This window comes from Corythoichthys intestinalis, chromosome 2 (genome assembly GCF_030265065.1).
Source record: "Corythoichthys intestinalis isolate RoL2023-P3 chromosome 2, ASM3026506v1, whole genome shotgun sequence".
In the NCBI taxonomy this organism is placed as follows: Eukaryota; Metazoa; Chordata; class Actinopteri; order Syngnathiformes; family Syngnathidae; genus Corythoichthys; species Corythoichthys intestinalis.
The window spans coordinates 52,789,445-52,801,781 of NC_080396.1; the positions used below are offsets into that span (position 1 = coordinate 52,789,445).

The 12,337-nt window shown below is 36.3% G+C and overlaps 1 protein-coding gene across 1 annotated transcript; it reads right to left on the minus strand.

Annotated features, from left to right (window-relative positions):
* Positions 1-64: 64 nt before the first annotated feature.
* rab5if (RAB5 interacting factor) lies at positions 65-6,648 on the minus strand. Its single transcript, XM_057827939.1, has 4 exons — positions 6,342-6,648; positions 2,165-2,268; positions 1,927-2,056; positions 65-1,555 (listed from the first exon to the last, which is right to left on the minus strand). The coding sequence occupies exons 1-4, from the start codon at positions 6,447-6,449 to the stop codon at positions 1,514-1,516; spliced, it is 384 nt and encodes a 127-aa protein (XP_057683922.1). The 5' UTR covers positions 6,450-6,648; the 3' UTR covers positions 65-1,513.
* Positions 6,649-12,337: the final 5,689 nt, after the last annotated feature.

Consider the following 12,337-nt stretch of genomic DNA (forward strand, 5'->3'; position numbering starts at 1 on the left):
TCCATCTTCTAAAAATAGCAGGTTAATAGATGATTTTCAGTTCCTGTGAAAAATCTGAACAGTCTTTAAAATGGAGGCCAAACGAAGCCATGTTTAATGATTCCAAAAAAGATTTGATCAAAAAACACAATCGTTTCAAACACCAGCTGCATATCTAGGTTAACAGTATCATTACAACTTTGCAATAACCGAGAACAAAAGTTCCCGACTATAATACTGAGCAAAGTTACATTGTATAAAATAGACGTACAGCATGTTTATTTGGGTTCATAAAATAAAATACTTTGAATTGAAAACAAACTGTAAGCCTCTGATCTGGAAGCTACAATAATTATTTCTACTGTCAATTCATTGATGAGTGACAATTAGATATACCAACAAGCTTACATCTGTGAACAGTTTCCTCATTCGGACTTTCAATTTGTGATTCACAGTAAATACTGTAATGACATTTTTTGATTTGGGCTGGTATAATAGGTTTAAATGGGTCATGTTACAAAAATATTAAAATGCATCCACAACCTTTGCTAGAATTATATATATATTAGACTTCAAATAAAATTATCGCCAACAAATTGCAAAACAGATACGATGTGTGTCAAAAAACGTCCCGGACTGGTATAATAAAGTACAGTATATATTTAAACTATAAGTGTCCCTGATGATAAATTAGAATGCCAACAAACCACTTGCTTTTTTCAGTCCTCACAAACAGGCAAAGCATTGGCATTTGACCTAGCAGAAAACAACATCTTGCGATGGAGCAAATTTTTTCCACCCAATTTTCAAAGTCGAGTGTCATCAGGAGGAGCCAATTTTAAGATGTTTACAAAATCAAGGTGGAAGATCTTAGAATACCTTTCCAGGAGGGCAGGAAGACTTGCAAGAGAAGGTTGAGAAAGTGTTTGGCTTTTTTAAAAGGGGGAAATGTTTAATTTTATATTTGAAATATATCTTTTGTGAACCTAGACATGTAGCGTTTTTGACACACATCGTAGGACAATAACCCACTATGTCAATATTAATGCATCTGATTGGTGTGATTTATCTCACAAGAAACTTAAAAGTATCAATCAAACTCACTGTCCTGTGGAAAACAAGCTATATTACCTGCATCTTGAAAATGGAGGGAAGAGATCAGCACAGATGGCAATATGCATGTTTTCCAGTAGATAATACGGACAAAAAGAAAAGCACACATTATCCATTTTCTATCAATTATCCGATTCATTACAAATTAAAAAAGATCCATTGTAATTTAGCATCTAGTGTTTTGTTAGACATGGTGACAATGACACAGGGGAAGGGAAAATGACAACTACAAAGGATGTGACCTGTACAAAGCAGCCCAGCAATAACGAAGTGATTCAAATTTGTCCATCTTCAAAAACCTATTCCCATTAAGGAGCACACTGAGCAGTCAGTCTGCTTGTGGGCAGGTCAGCACGCTTGAAGTTGTGAAGTTTCTGCTTCTTGACACAAATGTTCGTATAAAGTGTCCACTGAAATCTTTTCAGTCAAAGTGTAGAGCTGTGTAAAAGATTATCCACACCACCTGGGAAGGACAAACAATAATATAATTGAAAACAATTCATATTTATTATTAAATTGTCGACTACGAAGTTATTTTTTTTATTGCCAATGTCCTATAAAGAGATCCATTTTAAACTGGATTTTGGGGATTTGATCCTTCCACACTGCTAGTTATTTTCCATTATAAAAAAAACTAATTTGCAGCTGACCATTGGAAAATCCCTTCCGTTTTTTGTTTCAAATTCAAATGTACAGGTAGATAAGCGAAAGATTACATCAAGAATGATGGGTTACACAACATTTTGGTAAATTATTTACAGTAGAAAACTTTGCTACTTTTTTAAGCCGAAATGATGCATTTTTTTTCACAACCATAATGAAATATTCCTTCACCAGAAACAGAGCAAAAGATGTCATGAAGCCTTCTTTGGTGAGCTCCCACGTTCCACCATACTCTTCTTCATCAATTTGTTGAAAGCTGCTGAAGTATACATAGAGGACACCAGCGTTGATGATGCAGAATCTACCATAGCAAAAAGAACATTAGAAACATGAATAGAAAATTAGCCATGTGAAGAACTAGGTTCTGGTAAAAAAAAAAAAAAAATTTAAGCTGTGGAATAAGGCTTACATGGCTATTCCCAGAAATCCTTTCAACGGGGCAACACCCCAGATGACTCCAAGGATTACTGCAATTATTTGCCGGAGCCAGTAGATCACATCTAAAAATTCATCCTGGAAGATATTTTTCCAAAAACAATAACAAAAAACAGATCAACTTTGATGGCAAATTTACGGTAAAATGCTCATAGATCAATATCCAGAGTTTCCTATTACTGAATCATGTAAATTAGTTTGTTGGAATTGTAGCGGTTATTGAATAATACTTAAAAAATTATACGTTTGACCTGGCAGAGTAAAAAGTCGGAAGTCGCAGAGAAATTCTGAGATAAAAAGCAGAAATATTTCACTAAGTGATTTTTTTTCCCTAAATTTCCATTTCCTCAATAAACATTCCATTAAAAAAAACTCGTCAATTCCCATCATTCGGAAAATAAATGTCATAAAATGTTTGAAACCCCATTTTGTAAAAGGTACTCCAATAAGACGTCACATCCGATCTCCAAAACAGGAGAAAAATAGCTAATTTCCTTACTGTTTTAGTAAAATCTTCACACAGGGAAACCCCCACTCAGGAGTATCAGTATTGAGATGGGTATCCATATAGAGATGATGATTCCCATTTGCTAATTTCTTACCCATTCCACATCGTTGAGCAAAAATTAGCCACTGATTGCGTAAAGACTACACCAAATTCATTTTAGCATAGTTTGTTCTATTAACAGACTCTAATTGGTCTATTCTGGTCAACTGTCCAATATTCTGGCTATTTTTACATGCCAGAACATTGTGGGATACTGAGTCTATCGTAGGAAAACACAATCTTTGCACAAAGGATGACTTCGATGGATTCACAAGAGAACAACCAAATTGATTAAGATTCGAACTGGTCTTTGGAAGACTAAAGAAGTCGCTGACAGTCTGAATCAGCTGTCAACTTGCAATTAGGATGCTGCAGCAAATGAATGGCAGTAGACTGAACTGGTGACCGTACTTCTGTGATGAAAATGGGCATGCAGGTAGTGACTGGGAGGAATCGGAGAATAATGATAGGTCTGTTCAATGACGCTGGTCAAACTAATGGGAATTACCAATATAGTTCAGGCTTGAAAGTAGGCCTGCTAAGTCTTTTTATGCTTTTACATGCTGAAGGCTTGTCAAGTTGCCACTCATGTAGTTGTTGTTTTTCTTGTTCTTATGGACACTAACTTTTAAGTCCTACTCCTCTGCTTTTCGTTAACCAATCATCTTGAAACTTGTTAGTTATGTAGCATGGGCCAGTATAGGTATCTATTGATTCTCAGAGCATTTTTTTTCAAAATGTGCATCAAGGTTGTTTAATCAATTGTGAACTTATATTTGCCTTTTTGTTACGAGTTAGCAAGTAGAGGGCATGCATGCTCTTCGTCACTGCCTTCAGCTTGTAGTGTGCTGTAGCACACTCATGCTTGCTCTCTGAAAATTGCCTCCTCTGCGTATGTTTCCAATAGCGTTGATTCACGTCAACAGAGTGGAGGCAGTGAGACGCAGTAGTCTGGGAGGTACGGGCAGCTGTGCTTGGTCCAGCGTGTTTGTTATATTTTATGCCTTTGAAGAGTAAAATAGTATGACTCGTCATATGTATAGATAGCTATAGTATTCAATAGTCCCAACATTTCAGAATGCTTCCTTTTTGGTTACAATGTTAATTTAAAGTTAAACGCAGAGTACCAACTTGAATTTAAGTTACATAATTTAAAACATTTTAGAAATACTGGTACAGGGTGAAAATTTGAATAGGTGTCGAATAGACGTCTACTATCAGCTTAGTTTTGCTTATTAATAGTGTGTGCACATATCTGGAAAAACTCGATCCGATTAGTTGATTAATTGCTAATAAATATATATCCGTAATGAGTCAACTGTCAAAATAATGGTGTGGCAGCCCGAATAAAGATTCCTTGGCAGTTGATGTCACTGATTAAGGATGGCTTTTAAAAGCAAAATGAATACATTGAAGTTACTTTTTCATGTCTGTAAGATCAAGTAAATTTTTCTGCAGTATGCCCGAGTTTCTCTGACAAACTGGGTGTTAGTCCAGCTTCACTAAAAGGCTGCTTGCGAAGTACAAAAAAACAGAAACAAAGGTGCCAATGTCTGAGTCCACCTTAACACATAGCATAAGAGCGTCTTTTTAATATTAGCTTTTTCAGTGCCCTTGAGAATGATAGACGCCCAATCATAAGAGTGCGACAATATCTCGATACAGTGATATATCGCGATATTTTGCAACCCGATCGGTTATCGATATGCTCCCGCCAAGTATCGATACTTTTATTTGACATATTGGCAATACCATGGAGTATGGATGCTGTAAACTGCGCAATGTTTGTTGAGCAATTCCTTGGTGGTCCCCTAGGGGCGCTCAAGAGTGGCGGTGAAGATAAAGTGCGCACAAGTCGTCTAGAGAAAAAGAGAGGAAGCTCCAAGTGGGTTGAAAAAAAAATAAAGCTTCCTGAGACAGGTGGAGAAAAAAGTGAGAAAAATATTGCTACAAATCACACATGTGGACTGGACACATGTTAGATTTTACACCAACAAGAAAGGAAGTAAGGTGAACAAGGACTTTGCTGTATGCAAGAATTGTCTAACAAAAATAAGGTTCACTCGCAGCTGGTGACGAAGTGGACACCGGATTTCTTCACTGATTCGCTTTCATCACTTGAGGGAAGAAAGTTTTGCAATGTAATTGATTTTTTAATTTACATGTATTATTTTGATGACATTTGGTGTTGAATGATATAAACCAGGACACTAAACTGGATGAAAATAAATATCAAACAAGCCTACATAAATTTACTGATTTGATATTATTTGAGAACCACTTTCCATCTAGTTTACTACACAAACTGTTCTTACTGCCATTATGATACAATAAGCTATAAAAATGGTTTGAATCGCTTCCAAGATATATAAGGTGATGTGCATGATTATTAATGTAGTCCACATATTAAAAATAGGTAATTATTACATTTTTAATTTATACACATAAAATTCATATTTTTTTTAATTCTCTCAATATTTCCAACACACACAAAAATCAGGATTTCAACTCAAAAGCTATTAAGTAACTAATATTTTTTGTTTTATTTTGTTGTTTTTAAGGTGAGGAAGAATGTGACTGACCAAGTCCGACATCTCAAATGCTGAAGCAGATTGTGGAAGTGTTCAAACCAATGCTTTTGGCAACAAAGGTCATATACGAAGAAAACTATTATTAATAGTGTGTGCACTATAAAATTAAACCCACTAATTTTATCAATGCCCCACTCCAAGTTCAACTGCTGAGACTTACAGCACTGTTAATTTTATTTATTTTATTTTATTTTTTTAAAGATTTAAAACTTTAAAGAAATTAAGGGTGCCATTCATCATGATCTCTCCAAGAGATATCAGTGGTTGTGGTTTGTTTCCTCTATAGTTTATGTGCAGGTACACAATTTGCAGTGGATTCATATTTTACAGCAATGTTGCACAGAAAAGGTGTCACTGTTTAATAAATGACTTAAACAGTATTTTTCTATTTTGAAACTTTTTTTTTTTTTTCCGTTTCAACAGTTTTATAGTAGAATATCATGTATCAAATTTCTGACCAATATATCGATAATCGTTATTGTGAGCCTTGTATCGCGAATCGTATCGTATCGTGAGGTGCTCTGAGGTTCCCACTCCTACCCAATCATGTGGCTCTTTTCAACCTTCTGCTGTGAATTTAAATTAGTCACTAGTAGATGTTGCAGTCAACTAGAGCTAATGACTTAATTAGAAACTTTAATTTTTTTTTTTTAATTATGTTCAATTGGCATGTCTTTATTCAGTTATTTACATTTATTCACCTACGTTTTTGGACATTTTATTGTAACTTCATTGAGTACCCTTATAGGCCATATTTGGAGATTACTGACTTGGTATTTGCATTTTCTTTGAGTTTGTCATTGAAGAAGATGAAGACAGGGTTAATGCAAATGTCACAGTAGGGAGGAAAACGATTACCTCGATCATGCAAAATGAATTCTGCCATTAAAACATTCAAAACTCTTGGAAATTGGCCATTGGCCGAATCATTTTATCAGACTGATGCAATGAACAACTAACCAGGTGATTTATATTTAACAAAAAAAAAAAAAAAAAAAAAAAAAGGTGCTGACCTTCTCCTCCCAAACTGCATTACTGTTGAACGCTTTGCTCCATGTGGACTGTTTTACACCCCCATTCATCAAATGACTTTCTTCTTTCCGCTTTAGGCTGCTCGTCATTCTTTTCTTTTCTTTGAGACCACAGTCGTTGAAAAACAAGGTACAGCAATTGTAAGCAACTTAAAGTATACGTAAGTATGCGACGCCGAGTAAATGGAATCCGTGTCGTAATGTGTAAAAGGTATTACGGGTTAAGACGGTCTGCTGATCTGACAGATTTTAGACGCTAGCTTTCGAGAGTCCATTGAGTATGCGCAAAACAGTTTGACCCCTGTCAACAATAGCCAATCAGAGACTGCGACGTACACGCATTTTGCTGCCGTGAGCGTTCATGAAAAGATGCAGCGACATCAAGCGGTTTTTAATGTAAATACAGCCCGATTCTCAATATCAGGTTACACAAAAACATAGTAACGTGATCATTTGTACTTGTAATTTAGTAAATAAATAAAAACCTTGTTTTATCATTTTTTTTCTTACTTTATTTACGAAGGGACACTCACCTCTTCAGATAGATCTATTTTTAGTTATTATTAGGTTGCCCCCATAGACTCACATACTCAGACTTCTACGACACCAAGACTAGGGACGCTGGAAGTCACTCACAGCAGGGGGTGCCGAGGATCTTATTTTGTTCTTCCCATCCAAAAACAGCCGTTTCGGTCCAAATTTGTCATGTTTGCGCTTTTTCTCCATACAAGGCGTGCACATGGCAGCACACACGCATTCTGGTTAGTTTCCGTACTACTACTAGGCTACTACAAAGACGGCATTCTATTTCACCTACAGTGTGTGTTGGAGTTTTTGTATTGGAAATAAAAGTGCCCGTGTATTATAATCCAAATCCCCGCAGCTAGACGGCGCAATGACACACAAACAAATTTTGAAAACTAAAAGGTCCAATAAGCCTCGGTTTAACACCCAATTTTCTCAACACTCCCATAAATAAATTGCAAATGAATATCCAACAGCGCTCTGCACAGCGGCAGCTCAACAGCAACAACAAACAATAATATGGCTACAATGCAAGCTATTTGAAGCTCTCAGTCTAAATCTGCAGCTAACTTTTCTTGTTGGGCACTATTATAAACTATCATGAACATCTTCATTTTCGATCACGAATTGAATTTTAGAAAATTTCGCTGTTTTGTAAAGAAAAAAATCGCTAATTTGTTTTTGCGCCATGGTAACTGCTCATCTGTGTGACCTCATAGCAAGCAAGGTGTCAGGTGGTGACCATGTTATTGATTAAAAAATAAATAAATAAATAAAAAACTTATTAACATATATATTTAATCGCCAAAGTTAAATATGCTATTTTTTCAATGTTTTATTTCTTGATTTATTTAAACAAACAAACAAACAAAAAAAGAATCTACCAAAACACTTTCTTTTCTCCCCAACACCAGTGGGTGCTGCCGCAACCCATTTCCCCCGCCACTGACCAAGACTGTTCTTAAAAAAAAATGTGGTGCAGCGTTTCCAAAAAAGAACACCATACTAAAGGTTAAATCTCCTAGTGGTAGTAGATGGCGCAACTTCAGAACCTGGACAACATGCCCTGATGGATAGATACATGAATTTTGCTCTTTACCATAAAATCCTGAAGGAGAATGTTCGCCATTACGACCGAAAGCTGAGGCGCACTTGGGTTCTGCGGGAGGACCGCAATTGAAAACACTCAACAAGCAAACGTGCGAATGTTTGTTGTGGACCACTCAAGGTACAGGCTGAAATCCGATTGAAAAGCTGTGGAATGATCTCAAAAAGTCGGTTCATGCTCAAAAACCCTGCAGTGTGATGAATTCATTCTGCATGGATGAGAAGGCCAAAATATTTGGATAAAAATATCCAATCTACATAGTTCTGCTGAACTCATTGCCAGTCGTTGCTTGGCAGGTACTTGGATTAGTTCCTTCCACACACACGCAAGTACACCCCCACACACACGCCCACACACACCTATGTATAAATCATTATTTAATAGATGTCTTTGAAGTTTACTTGGATTGTCTTTGTCTTAAAAACATGTTTATTTGATCATCTTTAACATTAGAGTGGGCAAGCAAATGCAAAACAAAAATTAATAAATAAAAAATATGAGTTTGAGAAAGGGACAATACCTTTTCACGGCACCGTATGTTTTGTCTATTATAGAATTGCAATTGTTAGCGTTTACTAACACTGTGAATTAGTTGTATAGGGGATACTGAGCGTGTGATCAAATATGTGTGTAAATATTGGAATTTAATTAGACTGTGTTTATCCAACAAATTGGCAAATTTGGCTATTTGGATAGGCAATGATTAGAATACTGGCTTGTGTAATGTTTAAAATAGTTAAACTTTGTGCAGGTAACGATTAAATGGGGTGTTCTGTATTTTGTCAGAGTTAAAAGAAATAACATGCTTGCATGAAAAGCATACTGGTTCAGGGACAGAACCTAGGCAGGTGCTGGTGGTGCGACTGGGCCGGGGCCGCTAAGGCAGTACTTCTCAAATAGTGGGGCAGGCCCCCCCAGGGGGGCGCAGAGCAATGCTGGGGGTGGCACGTGTGACCTTGGGGAACATACTTTTTTGCCGTACTAGAATAAAGTGTGATTGCACATCCACTCAGTGGGTGGCAGTGCCACTCTCATTTTCAGCATGTGCGCAGTATTTTTGAACCAAACAAGAGCACACAGCAAAGAGCACCAAAGATATGAAAAGCTAAGACAAGGAAATATGACGAAGTGTATGTAGCATTTGGCTTTGACTTTTAGTACAGCGGGAGACGAGGAAAGATCAGTCTGTTTACTTTGTCTAAAAATGTTCGCAGCGGACAACAGGAATTTTTTTGTTTTTCCAGCGAAAACGTGCCAAATATTGCCAACAATCCTCCCGCTTAGTCAGTGTTACATAAGTAAACCAGCAAGCTCTGTCAGAATCATATAAGGTGGCATACCTAGTTGCTCAGTGCAAAATAACCCCACACCAGCAAAAATAAAACCTGTCCCTCCGTCCAATGACACTATCGTTTTTGTTCTAATAATTTTTTTCCCGATCTAACTGTTTAGCATATTATCCTGATTAGTTAATTTTGCTAATCAATTTGAAATCATTACTATTTTTTGATTTTATCAAATTTTAATTTTCAGTATCAAACGGTCAAAAAATTTATCTTGAGTGTTATTTTACAGCATTGATGTGTTTTTTTTGTTGTTGTTTTTTTTTTACACTTTATTGTAAGTTGATCTATATTACTTTTTTCTTTTAATATTAAAAAGAACAATGCTATGCAGAGGTGTACTTACAATAATAATAATAATAATGATTAAAAAAAATAATAATAATAATTTTATATACAATATATTTATAGTAGCGGCAGAGAGTTGGGGGTACGCGGAACGTTTACGTCTTCCTGGGGGGGCATAACATGAAAATAATTGAAAAGCACTGCAGTAAGGGGACATGTTTGCGGGTGTAAAGTGGGGGAGGTTGGGCGAGGGGAGGGTCAAATAGAAAGGTAAGATTATGCGCAAAGCTGTAATATAGTGTTTAAGTGTTAAAATATCTCTGCCAGCCTCTTGGACGGTTGTCTGGAGGGGCCTGAAAATTTTCCACTTGCAACCCACACACACACACACACACCCTCACACCAGACGATCATATTGAGGGGCAAGCGAAAAAGTGGAGGGGCATGCGAATAGTTGACCACCGATTGACAATTGATACCGAGATTTTCCGATATTATTTTAAATCCTTTTATTGGCCAATATCATTGGACAACTCAAGTTTTGAGGTTGGCGAATATTTTTTTAAAATATCATTTTGATCAATAAATCGTTAAAAAGTCATCATTGTGAAACTACCCATTGATAAGTTGTTGTTGTTGTTGTTTAATTAGTGTGAGTAAAGACTAGTCTAGTAAAGTCTATTGCCTAGTAATTGTATAGAATAGGTAGGACAAGAAAACATTTTGTTGGAAGGACGGTTCACAACTGTTTCATGTTTTCCCCATTTGTGGCTCTGACCATTGAATCCTGGAGTCAAGGGCAACCTCTTGGGTTGAAAAATGAATCCCTGGAATTGTTTTAAAACCCTGCAGTATCAGAGAATGCCACAGGAGGCTGGCTTCAAGACATCTAATCTTTATTCCTATTATAAAACACCCGATTTCACCACCAAAAAAAATCTTTTTACAGCCTGGTACAAACTTTAAGTTTGGTTTGTATAGCGATACCATTACTTCATGACAATTGTACAGTGGGTAGTTTTTGTACCACAATCATTAAGTCACATATATTTTTAAAAAAAGAATTTGAGCTTAAGTTGGGCTACATTCACATGCGTTTTCAGACTCATTCGTGCAACTTTGGAATCATTTGTAATGCCGATAGTACATACATTGACATTATCTAAAGGATTCTTGGACTTGAAAACACCCACTGTTCAGTAGGTGTTTTTCGTTTTTTTTATGCGGTCAGTCTTATGTTGATAAATGCTGTTGAAGGGAATAGCTTGGTATCACCATGCAATACCTGTTATCTTAGATTGCTTAAAGTTATCCTTGTGTGACTACAAATCAGAGATCTGAAGTGTCCAACATGCATGCACATCTCTGGAAACTAATTAGTTTAACGTTTTTTATAATGTAGGTGTTGTATTTGTTTTGTAAATCAGGCGAAAACAAAATCGCTCAAAACTATATAGTTTCGGAATATGTTTGCTTTCTATATTTTAAAAAAAATACATTTTTCTACAAATTGCTTTGCAATCCTTACTAGACTGATCAATGTCAATTACTTTGTTTAAATAATGATATAATTTTAACAGCTCTTTTGTTATCCTTTTTCTGACAACTCTGATTAAAGGGATTTTTTTTTTAAATTGGACAGGTCTTGAGATAATTGCACTTGGATGTGGTCAGTGGAGGTGAACTCAGAATTTGAAAGTTAATGATTACTGCTCTTAATTCATAATTTAAGGAAGGTTCTTCCCTAGTGAAGACAATTACCACTTGAAAATTGTATGTTGTGATTTCTTGAGTTATTTTCATCTGATATTTACATCTGTCATAGTCATTAGAGTGGCAAAACTATGCAAAAATAGAAGGATTTGACAAGGTGACTACTTTTTCATAGCAGTGCATATAAATACAAAAAAAATGAATTTATATTTTTAAAATTACAACTTTGTACTCAGATAAAATGCATACCAGTACATATTTAAGATCATAACTTCTTTTTCTTAGCAAAATACAGTACTCTCATAAAATCACAATGTTCTTCACTAAAATTATCAACTACAGTGGGGCAAATACGTATTTAGTCAACCACTAATTGTGCAAGTTCTCCCACTTGAAAATATTAGAGAGGCCTGTAGTTGCCAAATGGGTAAACCTCAACCATGAGAGACAGAATGTGGAAAAAAACTGAAAATCAAATTGTTTGATTTTTAAAGAATTTATTTGCAAATCATGGTGGAAAATAAGTATTTGGTCAATACCAAAAGTTCATCTCAATACTTTGTTATGTACCCTTTGTTGGCAATAACGGAGGCCAAACGTTTTCTGTAACTCTTCACAAGCTTTTCACACACTGTTGCTGGTATTTTGGCCCGTTCCTCCATGCAGATCTCATCTAGTGCAGTGATGTTTTGGGGGTGTCGTTGGGCAACACGGAGTTATAACTCCCTCCACAGATTTTCTATGGGGTTGAGATCTGGAGACTGGCTAGGCCGCTCCAGGACCTTGAAATGCTTTTTACAAAGCCACTCCTTTGTTGCCCTGGCTGTGTGTTTGGGATCATTGTCATGCTGAAAGACCCAGCCACGTCTCATCTTCAATGCCCTTGCTGATGGAAGGAGATTTTCACTCAAAGTCTCTCGATACATGGCCCCATTCATTCCTTTACACAGATCAGTCGTCCTGGTCCCTTTGCAGAAAAACAGCCCCAAAGCATGATGTTT

Bases quoted from the DNA above. Each gene is read 5' to 3' on its own strand.
- rab5if (XM_057827939.1), bottom strand. From the start codon at position 6,449: ATGACGAGCAGCCTAAAGCGGAAAGAAGAAAGTCATTTGATGAATGGG. The intron at 2,057-2,164 runs GTAAGCCTTATT...TTGCTATGGTAG, and splicing joins GGATTTCTGGGAATAGCCAT to ATTCTGCATCATCAACGCTG. The intron at 1,556-1,926 runs GTGAAGGAATAT...TGTCCTTCCCAG, and splicing joins CATCTTTTGCTCTGTTTCTG to GTGGTGTGGATAATCTTTTA.